Below are 20,640 nucleotides of genomic sequence, written 5' to 3'. Positions count from 1 at the left end.
GACTCAGAGAGCAGCTCTGTAGAATATCTTCTTTTATTCTATAACTACAACTATAATACAAAACTATATACAGAGCTAAATAGGTCTAAGCATAAATGAATGCTGCACTGAGTGTCTGCAGCTGCTCTTAGCAGCAACCTTATCTCTACACACGATCTCTAACACTCAGTCTCTCTCTCTCTCTCCCCGACACACTGACTGACTGACTGACTGACTTGGTGCTGGAGCTGAATAAGTAGAAAGCAGAACACTGCTCCTCCTCTCTGGAGAATCAGCAGACTCGTCAGGAGATTCTTGGATATGGGAGGGGTGAAATCTCCTCACCTTCCAACTCTGCAGTTCTATGATTCTATATCCATTCAATATTGCATTGGGGAACGGAATGGAGATTTCAAGTGGCATGGCCCCAGCCCAGCTGAAGATCCACCTACTACAAACTCCACTCAGCCTGATGGATCTTGGGTTTGGATTGTCCCCTTAATTAATGAAGAAAATGGCCCATCATCATCATCATCATTTATTATTTATACCCCGCCCATCTGACTGGGTTTCCCCAGCCACTCTGGGCAGCTTCCAACAAAATATTAAAATACAGTAATGCATCAAATATTAAAAGCTTCCCTAAACAGGGCTGCCTTCAGATGTCTTCTAAAAGTCTGGTAGTTGTTTTTCTCTTTGACAACTAGTGGAAGGGCATTCCACAGGGCAGGTGCCACTACCAAGAAGGCCCTCTGCCTGGTTCCCTGTAACTTGGCTTCTTGCAGTGAGGGAACTGCCAGAAGGCCCTCGGCGCTGGACCTCAGTGTCCGGGCAGAACGATGGGGGTGGAGACGCTCCTTCAGGTATACTGGACCGAGGCCATTTGGGGCTTTAAAGGTCAGCTCCAAAACTTTGAATTGTGCTTGGAAACATACTGGGAGCCAATGCAGATCTCTCAGGACTGGTGTAATATGGTCTCGGCGGCCTCTCCCAGTCCCTAATCTATTGCTGCATTCTGGATTAGTTGTAGTTTCCGGGTCACCTTCAAAGGTAGTCCCACATAGAGCGCATTGCAGTAGTCCAAGCAGGAGATAACCAGAGCATGCATCACTCTGGCGAGACAGTCTGCGGGCAGGTAGGGCAGATTTGTTGTCTACAGGCGCCAAGAATTTCTCTCCTGCATAGATAGGAACTGAAAGTTTTAGAAACTGGGCAGGAGAGTGGAATGTATATTAGAGCTCGCTGGTTCTTTTCTGAATGACCTTTGCTTGGCAAAGTCAAAGAAACAACTTTCTCTTACACTTACGGAGAAGTGTAATCATTTAGCAAACTTGTAAAGTGCTGTGAAGTTTTCGTAATGGTTGAAAGCAAAATAGCATTTGATGAATAAAGAGCTCCATGGGACTTTTAAGCTGCAACACAATATCTAGGACTAAACTATGCATTATGCCCAAATGATGTAAATAGTGAAGCCCTTTTAGTTTTTTTTTAATGAAAAGCAGCATATATATATATATATATATATAGTGTAAAGGTAAAGGGACCCCTGACCATTAGGTCCAGTCGTGGCCGACTCTGGGGTTGCGGCGCTCATCTCGCTTTACTGGCTGAGGGAGCCGGCATACAGCTTCCGGGTCATGTGGCCAGCATGACTCAGCTGCTTCTGGCGAACCAGAGCAGTGCACAGAAACTCAGTTTACCTTCCCGCCGGAGCGGTACCTGTTTATCTACTTGCACTGTGACATGCTTTCAAACTGCTAGGTTGGCAGGAGCAGGGACCGAGCAACGGGAGCTCACCCCATCGCGGGGATTCGAACTGCCGACCTTCTGATCGGCAAATCCGTGGCTCTGTGGTTTAACCCACAGTGCCACCCGCATCCATATATATATATATATATGGCAGAGCAGGGAGTCTTCTGCTGGCAGAAGACTGTGCCCTAAGTCTGGATCCAACTTATAACCTTTTTTTAAGAGTAGGGTGGGGTCAACTAAATTGTAGACTTCTCACCTTGGTGGGTGGAAATAGCTTCTCTCTGTTTCTTGGAATGGTAGGGGGAAATGGCAGCAGTCTCTTCCTCTTCCTCTTCCTCTTCCTCTTCCTCTTCCTCTTCCCTCCCCTCCCCCCAACCCAACCCCTCCATTCCCAGGTCAATGCTATCCAATTATTTCCCACAGCAGCTGCAGGTCAACCCAGGTCAGATGGGGAGTGGAGTCTGATGGCTGGCTATTTCGTAAATACTGGAAATTACTTTGGTCCTGAAGAAATAATTGCGTCTCTCAAATGTTAGCGACGAGGCAACCGAATTGCTTTTCACCCCCAGTGATCAGCAGCCTGATAGCCGGATGGAAGTGTGTTAGTGCCTCGTTTTGTCTTGCTGGCAGCAAATATGAGGCACTGTTGGCTCGTTTCCAGTAGGGAATTTAACACTCAAACACTGCTGATATCTGCGAGTAGCCAAGGTGGGATTGGCCCCCGTCTATTGCTGTGCATTTCCACTAAATGCTTCAGCCAATGAATTCTCACCTAAGGTGATCTTTCTACAGCGCGGAGGCTCCAGGGCTTGATTGCCATCCCAGACTGCCGAAATTATTATATCCAGCTCTGGTGATTGACCGCTACTCTCAGACCAGCCCCCAATTTCTCACTATTCAGACCTATGATGCGGCAATGAATTGAAGCAAGAAAAAATATTTGGAGAAATAACAAAGTTCTGAGCAGCTAATGATAAAGCTAATCTGGAGAAACTGAGATCAGAGAAGGGACAGGTAAGTATTATTATGGAGCCGCTCCAGACTCATGTTTTATTGCAGGCAAGGACAGTGTGTCCCATTTTGCCACCTGAGGCAAAACAGGACGGTCTCACCCCACTGTCACATAGCTGTCAACTTTTCCCTTTTCTTGTGAGGAATCCTATTTGGAATAAGGGAATTTCCCTTTAAATAAGGGAAAAGTTGACAGCTATGCTGTCACCACCACAGCCTGCCTTACCCGGTGTTATGTACTGAGTTGACTAGGATCCAGAATGCAGCAGCCTGACTGGTCCTAGAACAATAGGCTCCAGAATGCAGCAGTCTGATTGGGCCACAGGAGCCACCCAATCCAGCTCCAGGTGGAAGTGAATCCGTGACCTGATTGGCCTACAGGAGAATCCCGGAATTAGCCAATCACATGGGGCCCATTGTGTAAATAATGTATATAAAGCAGACATTCTGGGGGAACTTCCATTCCTCCTCACCACTATGAGCTGAATAAAGAGCATGAAATCCACTCTCGACTCCAAGTATATTTCACCCAGGTTGTGGGAAGGCATCTGCAAAGCAGCAGCAATGGCGTGTCCTGCCAAAATCTCATGAGATATTGTGTGTCACTCTATGAGATCTCATGAGATTTTGGCAAGATTTTGGCAAGTGGTGGAGCGTGTGGGCAGGGAGCCCAAGGCACCACCATCTCTTGGGCTTCTGCCTCCTGAGGCAGCTTCCTCAGCCACCTCATGGGTGGGCTTGGGCCGGTCCTGATTCTGCAAGAATCAATTTCCATTGGTGGCTTCCCAACTGGAAAGCTCTCACCAGAGAGATGCACCTTGCACCATCACTATCAACCTTTAGACATTGGGTGAAGGCATTCCTGTTCACCCAAGCATTCCCCTCTTAATTGGTGTTCAACTTTTATTTGGGTGTGATAGAATGTTCTATCTTCTCTTCCAAGTCTGTTTCTTGAAACAGGCTGCAATAAACTCAGATGCCAACTTTGCTGCCACATACACCCAGACAACACCATCACTGGACCCAACAACGTCAAACATACCATCTCAGGCCTATTTAATTGCTCATCTTCTAACACTGTGTATGTCATCAAATGCCAGCAGTGCCCTTCAGCTCTCTATATTGGACAAACAGGCCACACCCTATGCCAAAGGATAAACAGACATAAATCTGACATCAGGAATCACAAGACAGAGAAGCCAGTAGGAGAAGACTTCAATCTCCCAGGACATTCAATACAGGATCTCAAAGTAGCTGTCTTATTACAAAAGAACTTCAGAAACAGACTTGAAAGAGAAGTTGCTGAATTACAACTTACCCCTAAACTGAAAACTATGGAGAGACCTGGTCTTAACAGAGATATTGGATTCCTGTCTCATTACATATGCCAATCATCTGCATACTATCCCTTGCTTTTTCCTGCAGGACTAATTGCAGTCGTTAACAGTCATCAACAGGTTTACCATACCCATTGAGTCAATCACCCATCTCCTACGACCCTTATGAGAAAACCCCCACACCACCCTCCCACCATATATAAGGGTCTGGTGACTTCTGTTTCAGTGTATCTGAAGAAGTGTGCAAGTACATGTAAGCCTATACCAAGAACAAACTTAGTTGGTTTCTAAGGTGCTACTGGACAATTATTTTATTTTTTAATATATCTTAAATTTGGTATTTACGCTTTTTAATAAAAAAGGAAAAGGAAAATACAAGTCGCTTCAAGACCATTTTTTATAGTAAGTGGGATATAAATAAAATAAATAAAATAATGATTTATGCTGTTTGGAGGTTTGTGCTTATTAGGGTTATCATGCAGAATGGCGTCAGGAGCGGAATAATAACATGCATTGGATTTGCAACGGATCCAGGATTTGGATCAGCGTTGCAAAAGTTATGTCTCCAGTTTTCTGGATCAATCTCAAGCATGCCCAGGAAATGGGAAATATATGTGGATGCACAAAGGGCAAGTTTCACAAACCCATAATCTGATGACAGGCAGGATAGACTGAGTAGACAGCAGGAGTGCTTGAGCAGAAGCTGTATCCAATTATGCGGGAATAATTGGATGTGGTGGGAAGCAGTGCATTTTGGGAAATGGTATCAGCCTGCCCTTTGCAAGTTGGCAAAAAAAGAGAAAGAAAATCATTACAAGTTTTACTGCTAACAACCCAAGTTTAATGGCTTAAGAAATGTCTAGTAAACAGCCCCAATATTATAAATGTTTCCAGGAATTCAGAACCGTCACAAGTCAATTAATCTATGGAGGTGCCTCTCCCGTGAAGCTTCGATGGTTTTGTGGTGGCCATAAACAATTCCAGCCCCACTCTTGCCTGTTTATGACATCTCCCAAGCCTTGGTTAAATGATTTCCACGGAGAGAGAACATAGTTCATCTGCTGTCCCATTTCATAAGAAGAAAGTAATAGTGTGCTGTTGTTGTTTAAAGCTAGCAAGCACGCAAACCCCAGGGATGAGGAAGTTGTAAATAAGTTGGTCTGAATCAGTCTTGCCCATAGTCTGCCTTTTGCGTGTCAAGACCCCGAAGCCGCCCGCACGTTGATGAATAAGACACAAGGATATTAGGTTAATGGGTACTGGGCAAATTTAGGCCATGACTTTATTGGTTACAGAATGTGAGCGGTTTTGGCTTAGGCATTGGAATTTTTTTAAAAAATGTTTTATTAGCAATTTCAATATAACAACATATCAAAACATATCATATTCATTATTTTTTCCCCTTTCCCACCCCTCCTTTTCTTTACATTTCCAACATATGTTTGACCCGGTTTTGTACATTTTTGCTATCTGTACTGGTCTTAAATACCATCTATACATCATTTTCATATAGTTTTCTTTCAAAAAAGAAGAGTCTGTAAATTTTAAATCTGTTTTCCACAATTTTTCCCAATCCTCAAATTGTATGTTATGTCCTATATCTTGTTTCCATTGGATCATGACCGGTTTTACCTCCTCATCTTTTGTTTCCCATTCTAACAGGATACTATATGCACCCTTCAGCAACTTCACTTCTCCTTCTATAACTTCCTTTTGAAATCTAGAAGTAGTATAACCTAATCATGGCTTAGGCAGTGAAATTGACCCGACTACATTGGACTGCCCGTCATGCAGGGAGCCCTGTAAGAGTAAACCATCAGAAGGGGGAGCCCCGTCGATGCAAACCAACTCGAGATCCCCCCCTGGGTTCCCAACGGGGTCGTGGCATGGTCCTAGCACCCGCCCCAGGCTTCGGACAAGATCCACACCCCCAGATTCCTTTAACGGAATACCCTTACGCTTGGAGGGGCAGGTGATGGCCACACCTCACCTCCCCCATCATAAGGTCAACCAATGCCTAACCATAAAACCTTACAAAGTTGTGACAATTGCTACGAGGTAGGTGAAAACCCTACCAAGTGGGGAAATTCCTACCAGGCCCCTCAATGGCGACCAACCGAGGTCCATAGCAAGGCCAATGTCAGAACCTGAAAATAAGGAGGGTGGGTGGGAGATTGAGGAAATGAGCCAAGAGGAAGCTCTCCTGCTCGTGTTTCAGTTTAAATGGGGCCCAGCCACGAGCCCCCCCCCCAGCCAGCAGATTGGCTGTCTGGACAATGAGGTGGCTGGGAACCTCTGGGTGACGCGGGACTTCGTCCCCTGCCCCCAGAAGGGAATGGGTGGCCATGTGGTCCACCGCAACTCCTCCCGACTGCGAAGTGGAGCGGATTAACTGTTTCATGCTGTTACCTATAAAATGGTCAGTGCAGGAGATGGCTCGGGAAGGGGAGGAAACAAATGGCAAGTGGCCTCAAGCAGGGTTAGGGTAGTGAGGCAGCATCACTGGGTGTGCGGCCAAGAAGGGTGCCTTCTGAAAGCCCAGTAAGTGCTTTCCCAGCTTTGGGAAGGAAGTGTGAGGGCTCTGACAGGGTCATAGTGTCCTTCATTGACAGACTTCTGTTCTATCTTCTGCCAAACCATTCTTTCTCCTGGGGCATTTCTCCCAGGTATCAAATAAACTTCACTTTTACGTAATTTAAACCCATTAATTATTGTCCCATCCTTGTTTTTCTGAAATCAGGGATCAGGAAGGTGTGGCCTTCCAGTTGCAGCTGGACTACAATCCCCATCATTCCTGTCTATTGGGCATGTTGGCTGGAGCTGATGGGAATTGGAGTCCCAGCAACATCTGGAAGGCCACAGGATTGCTTGAAGAAGAAGAAGAAGAAGAGTTTGGATTTGATATCCCGCTTTATCACTACTACCCTAAGGCGTCTCAAATCTGCTAACATTCTCCTTTCCCTTCCTCCCCCACAACAAACACTCTGTGAGGTGAGTGGGGCTGAGAGACTTCAGAGAAGTGTGACTGGCCCAAGGTCACCCAGCAGCTGCATGTGGAGGAGCGGAGACTCGAACCCAGTTCACCAGATTACAAGACTACCGCTCTTAACCACTACACCACACTGGGGAAAAGGTAGGAGGGCTCTAGGAACCTGTCAGAGCTTCGTGCCTCCTTCCCAAGCCTGGCTTAAGCCAGCACTGCAAGGGCTGAGGGGAGGCAACAACTGGCTTCACACAGGGCAGTATATTACCAAGGTCTGCCCCTGTCTCAAGGCAAGTTAATGTTACACCTCAGCTCTCCCTCTGGTGTAACCAGATTGCATACCCTCCAATATTATTCTGATGAAAATAGGGATGTCCTATTCAATTATTTGTTTATATTATTGTTGTTGTTGTTGTTGTTGTTATACCCCACCCACTTGGCTGGGTTTCCCCAGCCACTCAGGATGGCTTACAGTGCATATAAAAACATAGTAAAACATCAAACATTAACAATTTCCCTATATAGGAACTGCTTTCAGATGTCTTCTAAAGCTTGTATAGTTACTTATCTCCTTTGCTCGTGGGTCACCTAACTCCATACCCGCCAACGTTTCTCCAATGAAAATAGGGATGTCCTAAGGAAAAGTGGGACATTCCAGGATGAAATCAGAAACCAGGACAGCTTCTGTAAATCCGGGACTGTCCCTGGAAAATAGGGACACTTGGAAAGTCTGAGACTGAAGGGCTGATAATAGAGACATTTCTGGTAGAAAATACACACTATACTTTTAAAGCATATTTGAAGCATGTTTGCCCTCTCAAAGAATACTGGGCCATGTCGTTTACCCCTCACAGAGTTACAATGCCCAGCAATCCTTCGCCAACTACAGCATTCAGGATTCTTTGAGAGAAAGAACGTGCTTTGAATGTGTTTTATTTTTTTAAAAAAATAATATTTATTAAGAGTTTAAAGATTACAAAAAGAAAGAAAAAGAATTAAACAAATCAATATAATAAAATACAAAAACAAAAACAAAAACAAAAACACTACATGAAACATTGAATTAACAAAACAAAACAAAAACAATTAAAAACACTTCCAATATTTTCAATCTTAACTTTCATTCACTTGTTTCATTGACTTCCTCACACCTCCCTTTTTGTATTCCACTTCAATTAACTGTTTCAGCAATTCCTTTCCATCTTCATCTATTTTCTGTCCTGTAATTAATCTTAACATATTCTAACCTTCAAAACAAAACAAATTCCTTCCAGTAGCACCTTAAAGACCAACTAAGTCAGTTCTTGGTATGAGCTTTCGTGTGCATGCACACTTCTTCAGATACACTGAAACAGAAGTTTCCAGACCCTTCTATATAGTGAGAAGGTGGGGAGGGGTATTACTCAGAAGGGTGGTGGGAATGGGTGATTGGCAGATAGCTGTGATGAGCCTGTTGAATATTCTAACCTTGTTTTTTCCCTTTAATACATTAACAATCTATCTGTACCTAGTTCCTTATAACATTTCTGCCAAAGCCATATAACTTCATTCCACCATTTTTCTATAGCTCATTAATTTTACAATAAGAAAAATATTGAATGTGTTTTAAAGGTAGGTCCACGGCCTGAGAGAGGAAAGTCAAGCAGTAGCTGGTCCCAGCCAGGCCTGTGCAGAGGGACTGACTGCTTCACGTCGCCCTTTGAAGAAGAGGGGAGAAAGCTTAGCAAGTCAAATGCAGCGCAGATGCTTCACAAACTACCTCCATCCCAGCTTTTCTAAATCTCAAGGAGGCAGGTGAAAGTGAAGAGGTGGGGCCTCATACATGACAGGTAGGCTGGATCAGGTCCATCTAACTCAGTGCTCTCAATGTGGCCAACCAGACACCCATGGGAAATCTGCAAGCAGGACAGCACCCTCCACAATTATGATTTCCCACAACTGGTATTCAAAAACATACTCCATCCAACCGTGGAAGTAGAACATAGCCATTGTGACTTATCCGCCATGAATTGCTTTGAAGCCCTCTGAAAGACATCCAAGTTGGCACACATTGCGGTAGCAAATTACTATATTATTTACTGTATAAATTATTAGGCCAAACATTTGTGTTGCAGCTTCTACAGAACTGGGAATTGTGCTTCTTTCATCATCCACAATTTTAAAAGCATCAGAGAGTTGGCAGCTCTTAAGGACACTTTTGGAGAGATCCAACCCATCACCTTCCTGCTGTTAGAAACCTTTCGACTGCGTTATTTGCTGGTGGTCGTACAAAGCATCAGCCAGGTTATGGAAGGAAGCAGGACACATTAGGGTGACTTAGGGGAACGGAACTGGAGATGGAAAGATCAGAAGGAGGAATTTGTTGAAATGACTTACAGGAATATTTGTGTGAAGTCAGTTGATTTGGTATTTAATTTGCTGCTGTTACTGTGTGTGGAACCCATTGCTGAGGCTGTGCTTCCTTAAAAAGTTACAGGTAGGTAGCTGTGTTGGTCTGCCGTAGTTGAAACAAAATAAAAAAATTCCTTCCAGTAGCCCTTTAGAGACCACACTAAAGCTCATACCAATAACAAACTTAGTTGGTCTCTAAGGTGCTACTGGAAGGAATTTTTTTATTGTGTTTCTTCCTTAAAAAGGTAAAGGTAAAGGACCCCAGGATGGTTAAATCCAGTCAAAGGAGACTATGGGATGCAGCGCTCATCTGACTTCAGGCCAAGGGAACTGGGGTTTGTCTTTCCAGGTCATGTGGCCAACATGACTAAACCACTTCTGGTGCAACGGAACACCATAGCTCAAAGAAACGCTGTTTACCTTCCCGCCACAGCATTACCTATTTATCTACTTGCACTAGTGTGCTTTCAAACTGCTAGGTTGGCAGGAGCTGGGACAGAGCAATGGGAGCTCACCCTGTTGCGCGGATTTGAACCACCGAACATCTGATCAGCAAGCCCAAAAGGCTCAGTGGTTTAGACCACAGCACCACCTGCACCCCACATGCTTCCTTTATATCCTACAAATCTAAAAGGTAAAGGGACCCATGACTGTTAGGTCCAGCCGCGGATGACTCTGGGGTTGAGGCGCTCATCTCGCTTTACAGGCTGAGGGAGCCGGCATTTGTCCACAGACAGTTTTTCCGGGTCATGTGGCCAGCATGACTAAATCACTTCTGGTGCAACGGAACACTGTAGCTCAAAGAAATGCTGTTTACCTTCCCGCCAGAGCAGTACCTATTTATCTACTTGCACTGGCATGCTTTTGAAGTGCTAGGTTGGCAGAAGCTAGGACCAAGCAATGGGAGCTCACCCCGTCGCGGGGATTCAAACCGCGACCTTCCAATCGGCAAGCCCAAGAGGCTCAGTGGTTTAGACCACAGCACCACCTGCGTCCCTATCCTACAAAACTAAACCAACTTTAAACTTTTCACAGCACCCAGCCTAAAAACCCTGGAAACTGTAATTCTAGGGAGAGGGGGCAGGGATCTGAGCAACCTCACAGAGCAATGATTTCCACCATTATTTGATGTGTGCTGTGATAATTAAACTCATTTCAAAGAAATTTAAGGTTCTAGTGAAGATATGGCTACACATTGGTTGAAATGAAAAAGATCTTGATTGCATTCAATGTTTGAGTTTCCTTCAGAGTCAAGCACAAGTTAATATCAGTAGTGTTTGCTTTATTGAAAAACACATACTGAGGGTTTCAGAAATGCTATAACTTGGATTTGTTTGTTCAATCAATTTCAATCCTCTGGGGCAGAGGTTATTGGCTAATGGGATCACGGGCTATAGAGACCAATCATTAAACTTCACACACAAAGAAGACAGCTTTATAGAGGGGAAGGAATAAAATGGAGTTCAAGGAGAGCCCAGGTTATAATTTTTATTTTTTCTAAAGATGAATGAACCAGCAATTGTGAATCAGGAATCACTGATATTGTGAAGTGTTAACTTGCACCACAGCAGCCCAAAGGGATCCTGCTGGCTATTTACAGTAGATAAGAAGATCAAATGCTTATGCCAGTTAACATGGGAGCAGCGATGGAGTAAATGGACCATAAACTTTTCAGGATGTTTAAGTTACAGATAGGTAGCCGTGTTGGTCTGCCATGGTCAAAACAAAATAAAAAAATTCCTTCCAGTAGCACCTTAAAGACCAACTGAGTTAGTTCTAGGTATGAGCTTTCGTGTGCATGCACACTTCTTCAGATACCAATTTAGTTTAATTTAGTCCAATCCTGCACCCAAGGTTTTGCCTTTGGAATGCATGTGTTCTATAGTTGGGAATTTCATATTCCCCACCACTCTGCAATTTCCATCACAGGTTTATCTCTAATTTAGAGAATGAGGTGATGTACTGAGAGCACCAACAACATATGGGCGCTGAGTACTTTGTGAGGTTTGGGAACCCAGGAAATATCTGAGTCAGGTTGACATGGCAGATTCCTCTGGATTAGGGCTAAAGAGAGAAGTGATGAGTTTTTATTTTTCTATGCTGGTTAGTGGATGGGAGTATACTATTGCTTTCTGTTACTGTGCTGCCAAAGTTGTTGCCACAACCATTGGAGGATGGGAGCTATGCAAGGAGGGAATATGTTAATGTTTATATGTTGTTTTCTCATTATAATATCTTTATGTATTCATAAATATCGTAGGGTTGCCAATTGTTGTGCTTTTTAAGTAAGCCTGGTTAGCAGCTATTGATAGGCTGGTCAACAATGTATTTGTCTAATCCTCTATTTAAAAACAACAACAACAACAACAACAACAACAACAACAACAACAACAACAACAACTCAAAAGCTAACCATTTTTTTGTGGTGCAAAAACTTAATACCTTAGAAGCAACTTTTTCTTCTTCTGCCAAGTATGGAAAATAGACAGAAGCACAGAAACATATAATATTTGCAATACGGAAAAGACTTTTATACAAGTCAAACTTCAAACTGTGTTTTCTTTTATGAAGCCGATAAAAGGGAAACCATTAATGCAAAAAGTCTCAAAGTGCTGTCTAGTGTCTCTTAGGCAAATACATTTTTGTGAGCTTTGACATTCCTGTCTATCTCCCTATTTGATCAACCATTCCTTAAAGAAAGAGGAGAATCGTGCCTTTCCTTTTTTTTCCTTCCAGCTTCCTTTTTTATTTTATTTTATTTTATTGCAGTTGTAGTTTGCCACTGTTATTAAATGCTAGCATATAATTCATGATGCTCTTGATGAGGACACAACTTTCCATGGTAAAAATTGTACTCAATGGGGTTGCTTTATTGCTTATTTTAATAGGTTGGTTATGTTTTAATATTTGAATGGGAGTGCCCTTTGGTGTATTCCAGTTGCATGATGTGATTATGGATGTATAGGTTTCAATGGTTATAGAACCATTTTTATACTTCTAAGTTGCTGAAATGTCAATTTTGACATTAGCAGTATTTAAATTAAAATAAGTTTGTTTAGTTTCTGGTTTGTGTTTGTAACTATTGCAATTATCAATAAAAAAAATTTAAAAAAAGATGATGATGATGATATCTGTCCTCTCTCATCCAGGTCAACGCTTTCATCTCCTTCGTTTTCCCAATGGTCGTCATCTCCGTCTTGAACACCATAATTGCTAACCAGCTCATCATCATGTTCAAGCAAGCCGCACAAGAAAACCAGGTGTGCACTATTGGAGGCCAGCAAACGATGCTCAGCATGTCCATGGAGCCTGGCCGAATACAAGCCCTGAAGCATGGCGTCCGAGTCTTACGTAAGTTCCTCTTTCTCTTTAAGCCCTCTTCCTAGATTCCTGCATATCTTGACAGACTTTCTTTTGCTGAGGTCTGGCACTTGAGACTTGGAAGTTACCGGCTACTAACCTTCTCAAAACAAACTTCCAGAATGCCCACCTCACTGATGAAGCATTTTCCAACTCCTGTTTGCTTTAGGCTAGCAAAATGGCTGCCATCATGGATTGTGGGTGGGTGGCAAAGTTTGTGGAGATACCTTCCAAGTTCCCCTTAGTATATAGAGGCCTCCCTCTTGATAATGAGTAGCTCCATGTTGGCTCAAACTATATCGGCACTCCACACCTGAGTTCACTGTTAGGGGGATTGCTCAAGTCTTTCAACTAAAAAGGTAAAGGTACCCCTGCCCATACGGGCCAGTTGTGTCCGACTCTAGGGTTGTGCGCCCATCTCACTTAAGAGGCCGGGGGCCAGCGCTGTCCGGAGACACTTCCGGGTCACGTGGCCAGCGTGACGAAGCTGCTCTGGTGAGCCAGCACCAGCGCAGCACACGGAAATGCCGTTTACCTTCCCGCTATAAAGCGGTACTTTATCTACTGTCACTTAAGAGTGCTTTCGAACTGTTAGGTGGGCAGGAGCTGGGACCAAACGACGGGAGCTCACCCCGCCGCGGGGATTCAAACCGCCGACCATACGATCGGCAAGCCCTAGGCGCTGAGGTTTTACCCACAGCGCCACCCGCGTCCCTTAGTCTTTCAACTACCTCTTATTAAATGGGACATCTTGGATTGGAACATGGGCAGTTGGCAAAGGTTTCATAACATTGGTTTTGCTTAGAAGATACACTGAAAACTGTGTTACTGTGTACACTGGAGGATGTCTCCACTGTACACCTTCTCCTTGAAATCACATTAGATACATGTTTTTTAAGAAAAGTGATAGCAAAAATTTCCTGTGCTGTCCTAGAATGCATGATCCTGTGATCCAGGTAAGGCCAAATGAGTCACTCTTGCCTATAGTCTCTGCGATCCATGATGACTAACCTGCAATACTGTGTTCTACCTCCACAGACTACCACTTGCTAGGATGGGAGAGCATAATAATAATAATAATAATAATAATAATAATAATAATAATAATTTATTATTATTTATACCCCACCCATCTGGCTGAGTCTCTCCAGCCACTCTGGGCAGCTCCCAATCAAATGTTAAAAACAGTACAGCATTAAATATTAAAAACTTCCCTAAACAGGGCTGCCTTCAGATGTCCTTTAAAGATAGGATAGCTGCTTATTTCCTTCACATCTGAAGGGAGGGTGTTCCACAGGGTGGGTGCCACTACCGAGAAGGCCCTCTGCCTAGTTCCCTGTAGCTTTGCTTCTGGCAATGAGAGAACCACCAGAAGGCCCTCAGCACTGGATCTCAGTGCCGGAGCTGAACAATGGGGGTGGAGACGCTCCTTCACGTATACTGGGCCAAGGCCGTTTAGGGCTTTAAAGGTCAGCACCAACACTTTGAATTGTGCTCGGAAACGTACTGGGAGCCAATGCAGATCTCTCAGGACCGGTGTTATGTGGTCTCTGTGGCTGCCCCCAGTCACCAGTCTAGCTGCCGCATTCTGGTTTAATTGCAGTTTCCGGGTCAGCTTCAAAGGTAGCCCCACGTAGAGCGCATTGCAGTAGTCCAAGTGGGAGATAACCAGAGCAGGCACCACTTTGGTGAGACAGTCAGCGGGCAAGTAGGGTCTTAGCCTGCGTACCACTTATTGCACTCAGGGTCTGCTTGCAAGCTTCCCCTGATCATCTGGCTGGCCTCTGTGAGAACAAGAGGCTGGACTAGATGGGTAACTGGCCTAATCCAGCAGCCTCTTCTCTTGTTCTTATGACTGTCCTACTGCACATTACTATTTGAGCTTCTGCTAAGGTCTCAGTGTGAACTAGTTGTTAATTATCCTCGAATAAATACCAGTGTTAAGATATTAATCATATCTGGGATTTCTTTTAAAGCTGCTAATCTGTGAATGAACAAAAGAATACTTTAACAATGCAGCAGTCCTAGCTAAACGAGTTCCCAATGCAAATACTGAAAGCACATGTACTGGCTTGAGAGCAGTACATGTGAAAAGGATCTAGGAGTCTTGGTTGACCACAAACTTGACATGAGCCAACAGTGTGACGCGGCAGCTAAAAAAGCCAATGCAATTCTGGGCTGCATCAATAGGAGTATAGCATCTAGATCAAGGGAAGTAATAGTGCCACTGTATTCTGCTCTGGTCAGACCTCACCTGGAGTACTGTGTCCAGTTCTGGGCACCACAGTTCAAGAAGGACACTGACAAACTGGAATGTGTCCAGAGGAGGGCAACCAAAGTGGTCAAAGGCCTGGAAACGATGCCTTATGAGGAACGGCTAAGGGAGCTGGGCATGTTTAGCCTGGAGAAGAGGAGGTTAAGGGGTGATATGATAGCCATGTTCAAATATATAAAAGGATGTCATATAGAGGAGGGAGAAAGGTTGTTTTCTGCTGCTCCAGAGAAGCGGACACGGAGCAATGGATCCAAACTACAAGAAAGAAGATTCCACCTAAACATTAGGAAGAACTTCCTGACAGTAATAGCTGTTCGACAGTGGAATTTGCTGCCAAGGAGTGTGGTGGAGTCTCCTTGTTCGGAGGTCTTTAAGCAGAGGCTTGACAACCATATGTCAGGAGTGCTCTGATGGTGTTTCCTGCTTGGCAGGGGGTTGGACTCGATGGCCCTTGTGGTCTCTTCCAACTCTATGATTCGATGATTCTAGGGGGAAAACAACCACCCAGAATTGATATTTTATTAGATTTTACAATATAATTAAAACACAGGTCTACGTGTCATGTTCAACACAGTCATTATTTCATTACTTAAATAGAATCCGCTTCCATTCACACAGTTCCATATACTGTAGCTGCCAATTATATTGTTATTATTGTTAAACCTCATATTTAAAGCAAGTTACAACCTAGACAGCAGTAGCAGAAAATTAATAATAATAATAATAATAATAATAATAATAATAATAATAATAATAATAATATCTTTATTGTCATTGCCCCCTCTCGGGGACAATGAAAATTACAGATTTCTCCCTGAAGGCAGCCCTGTTTAGGGAAGTAATGTTTAATGCTGTATTGCATTTTTAATATTCGGTTGGGAGCTGCCCAGAGTGGTTGGGGAAACCCAGTCAGATGGGTGGTGTATAAATTGTTGTTGTTGTTGTTGTTGTTGTTGTTAGGTTCATACCATAACCCTAAGATCAACTCTGAGTTTATCAGAAATACAAATACATCATTATATTAAAAAAAAAAAAAAACCCAGAACAAAGGGAGTAACAGCAGCAGCAACAATAAAAACCCAAGTCTCAAAATAGCTTAGTAAGAGCTGAGTATGTTCAGCAGCCATGGAAAACAGAGTGACAGCTGGAAAAGAAAAATGGAACAGGAGGGAGGAGGAACAGAATGATTTGCTTGGAGGGAATGGCAGGCTAGGACCTTGAACAGGAGCGGGTCCCTATAGGAGGACGGTTGCAATGCATCCTCTGCAAATGCATATTCTTAAAATGAGCTTTGGGTTTGGTGCTTTCGTTGATTCCAAATAGGCTGGGTTCAAATTTCCAGTTCACTTTAACCGAGGGAAATTCAAATGCACATGTAATGCAATGAAATGCAAATTTGAGAAACACTGCAGTTGGTTACCGTATTTTTCGTGTATAAGATGCCCCCATGTATAAGACGACCCCTATTTTTTGAGCCCAAAATTATGAAATAAACATTTTGCAACATTCCGTGTATAAGACAACCCCCAATTTTAAACTTAAAAACATTGTGGGGAAATATAGTCTTATGCACCGAAAAATACAGTATATGAATTTGTAAACTGGGAAGCTCTCCTGCATGCAAAAACCCCCACACCCATTGTATTCAACACAGAAAGGCCATTTCCCTCCCCGACATCTACTGATAAATGGTTGGGCCGAACTAATGCTCAGCTACATTAGCTGTGACTAAGCTCCATGTGCAAGCAATGGGACTTACTCATCTCATTGGGGCCTGGGCTGCCATTCTTTGCCCACTTTCTTATGAGTAAGGCCACCTGAATAAAACAGGAATAACTCCCAAGTAACCATGCAGAGACCTGGGTCATAAATCATTAACATCTCATTTAGCATTTTACAGCACACCTGAAACAAAATGATCTTAAAAATTCATTCTATTCTTTCCATAACCACACAGAATTGCATGCAGGGAAGGAAGTATATTCTTCCTCTTGTCGCCACCCCCCGCGATAGCTCTCTGTTTTACTTCAAGTAAGACTTACGGCTGGCACATTTGAAAGCCTACAGGGAGCATGGATGGCTGGAGAATAGTAAAACTGCCTTCTATTCCCCTGTCATACACAAAGGAGGCTCAATCAATCTAAACTCTGTAACGTACAGCAAGCTATTAAAGGAGCAAATTGCAACATTCCTTCTCCCTCCAAAAATCAAAGCACACACACAATGCTGTACAGAATCCATTGAGAAAAAGAAATATTGTCTGGGCACTATTGGCATAAGACCACCGAGGTGAAATCATACACTAAATACTCTCATGCCTCACTGTGTCTACTCACTAAAGGGCTAGTTATCTAGAGAAAATGGGGGGGGGGACTTAATTTTTTGTTATCGGCACTGAAAATTACATATTTGCACCTTTGGATAAATGTTCCATGGCCACAGGGTTTCAGCTGGTTAGTGCAGATCTACAAAATATAGAGAATGAAAGAAACAGGGAGGAAAAGTAAACTGCAAAGTATTTGTGTGAGGAACTATGCTGAGCTCCAGTTTAACAGCAGATACACCACATAGATGTGTATATGCTAAGCTAGAACTCTTGCACTAGAATGGGGGACTATGGGGAATAGTGGTTCGTCTGGATGGGTAATAATAATAATAATAATAATAATAATAATAATAATAAAAAATGTTTATTTATACCCCGCCATTCCTGGTTCAGAAAACCAGGCTCAGGGTGGCTAACAACAAACTTAAAACACTTAATTGATGCAACAAAAAGCCAGCATAAAATACAGTATAAAATGTGAATATCAATAAATTCAGAATTCAAAAATCAATTTTTTTTGGGGGGGGGGGGATCCATCCATTAAACGTTAGATGATCACCAGGGCTAGCTGGCTAAATTTGGGCCAGCGAGGAGACCAGGGGAGAATTAGCTGTTGGATCCCAGAACGGGTAGTCTTCACACAAAAAAGGGGGGGAGGGGAATAAAAGATCAGGCTAAGTTCAAATTGAAAGCCAGGTGGAATAGCTCTGTCTTACAGGCCCTGTGGAAGGAAGTTAAATCCTGCAGGGCCCTGGTCTCATGGGACAGAGCATTCCACCAGGTCGGAGCCACCACTGAGAAGGCCCTGGCCCTGGTGGAGGATAATCTGACTTCCTTAGGGCCCGGGACCTCTAAACTATGATTATTCGTGGATGTGAAATAACTTGTGGTCAGGGAACACAGGACTCAAGTCTGTGTTGGGTACGGGGGTAAGAAGCCATCAATTTCCGTTCTGATCCACCTTCTTGGCAGCCCTGCTTCTATTCTGCTGCAGTTTGGCTTCCACCAAAAACCATGTTATTCCTTTTACTCTTTGCTGTGGTGAAATTGTATTGATTTATTAATTATGTCACGAAAGGGCTGGAAGCAATATACTTGGTTTTCAGACACTTCATCGTCTTGGGTGCCCTTCCTCTGCACACATTCCAGCTTGTCAATATCATTTTTAAATTGTGGTGCCCAGAACTGGACAGCCTAGAATAGTATTAGTTTTCTTTGCTGTTGCATCACACTGTTGACTCCTATTATGCTTGTGATCTACTAAAAGCTCTAAATCCTTTTCATATGTGCTACTGGCAAGCCAGGTGTCCCCCATCTTATATATGTACAGCTGGTTCTTTCTGCCTAATTGTAGAACCCTCCTGAAATTCATTTTGCTAGCTTTAGCTGGTTCTCTAATCTGTTAAGGTCATCTTGAATCCCAATTCTCTCTTCTGAGGTATTAGCTACCCCTCCCAGTTTGGTGTCATCTGCAGAGATGAACATACCCTCTATTCTTTCATCCAAGTCATTTATAAAGATGTTGAACCACACTGTGCCCAGGTCAGAACTCTGTGGCACCCCACTTGTCTTTGAAGTCTGCTTCAGGTGGCCCCAAATGTCATTACAAGTTGGATAATGAATCCAAATTACTTGGTGTTCATTTCCTACCTTCTAGGATTAGCCCCCTGTTGAGTTCAGCATGCAGTTAAGACAATCAGCAAAACATATTTGAAACAGTTTTTTTAAAAAACATCAAAATTAAGCCCTGAAATCAAATTGCAAATGAAATTTTAAAAGGAGTGTAGAACAAAGATAACTTGCGTAAGCACACATAGAATATCTTAGGCAGCTGAGCTCTTATCAGGCTCTGCCTTGGCTTTCATTTTTTTTTAAAGAAACTGTTTCTGTACAACAATGAGAAATAGAAACTACTTGTCTGTCTAAATGAAAAGCTGAGGACCTGGCAGTTCTGCTGGAGGGAACCAGTGAACAGAAATCATTTTGCTGGGCCTGGAACTAACTTGTAACCCAGGACTCTCATTTATTGACCTATGTTCTAGAGCCCCTAAACCTTATCAAGTGCTCTGGCTCCACTTGTCCCTGGGATTATAACATCCCTGATCATTATAATGCTCACCCTCCTTCTGCTGCCAGCAGGTTGCTACACTCCAATCGTTATTCCTGCCTGGCATGGGAAATGTCAGCAGAAACCAATGAATAATATTGAGAGGGTATCTGTGCTGGTCCCGAGGGTTAACCGTGCAGCGAGGTCCGAGTCCAGTCCAAGGTTGAGGGTGCGGTATGGAGGCTGTCTGTCAAAACTGAAGCTGGGTCCAAGGCAGGGAGTCGGGTGAGGTCAGGAACTCTGGGAGAAGAGCAGGACAGGGTTCAGACAGGAACAGGCTACCAACAATGTTGCTCCCGCAACCTGGGACTGGGGCTGGGTGGCTTTTATCTGCCCCGAGGCATAGGGCGGCCCCGGTCCACAAGTGACTCGCCTCTCCTGGCGTGGAGGCGAGCACTCCTCCTGTGGGAACTTAGTTCCCTCCGCCTCTCTGCCCTGAGCCTCTGCAGCTCAGGAGAGGCTGGAGGGTTACCAGACACAGAGGCAACCTCAGCTTCCCCTGACGGGGCTGAGAGTGGAGCACCTGCAGGCAATAGGTCCTCCATCACCTCAGGAGCCAGAGCAGACTCAGCTGGTGCCTGCACCTGAGGATCCAGCACAGGTGAGGACCCTTCAGGCTCAAGCCCCAGCCCCGGCTCAGCTGGTTCTGGAGGCGGGGACTCCTGTGCAGGCTGGGATTCCTCAGGTTCAGCCTCCGAGTCTGAATCCCAGGCCATCACTGTATGTCACATCCACAGACACACACCCTCTCTCTAACTACCACTCCCAGCAACAGGACTCAGGAACTCACAGCTCTCCAAATGTTGTTGGGCTACAATTCCTATCATCCTGGAACACTGATCCTCATGCCATGACTCATCTTTAAAAGCTTGGCGGGTGGGGCATGGAAACTTGTTGGGACATCTTTGTTGCTTCCATCCACTTCCAAGCTTCTTGCTCTACTCTTGAACTCCTGAACCGTGACCCTTGAGCTTTGTGTCTGCTCCTGAGTCTGTGTCTGAATAAACATCTATTTCTTACTTACAAGTAAGAGCCAGAACAGAGCCTATTGGAGGCTTTCACATTAATGCCACAATTTCTTCCTAGGAAATGGATAATACTCTTGCAGATGTTGGGGAA

General features: G+C 43.9%; 1 protein-coding gene and 1 long non-coding RNA gene across 2 annotated transcripts in view; both read left to right on the top strand.

Moving 5' to 3' along the window:
* The window catches only part of LOC309345223, a 434,352-nt gene that overhangs the window by 295,203 nt on the left and 118,509 nt on the right, over positions 1 to 20,640 (top strand). The window lies entirely within an intron of this gene.
* The window catches only part of NTSR1 (neurotensin receptor 1), a 117,084-nt gene that overhangs the window by 84,823 nt on the left and 11,621 nt on the right, over positions 1 to 20,640 (top strand). The window contains exon 2 of the mRNA XM_081867958.1: positions 12,603 to 12,804. Within this exon, the coding sequence (XP_081724084.1) occupies positions 12,603 to 12,804 (202 nt within the window). The remainder of the gene's footprint in view (positions 1 to 12,602; positions 12,805 to 20,640) is intronic.

Source organism: Podarcis erhardii, assembly GCF_964252035.2.
Source record: "Podarcis erhardii genome assembly, chromosome: 6".
NCBI lineage: Eukaryota > Metazoa > Chordata > Lepidosauria > Squamata > Lacertidae > Podarcis > Podarcis erhardii.
Note: the sequence above shows the minus strand (reverse complement) of the source record. Positions and strands in the feature narration are given on the sequence as shown.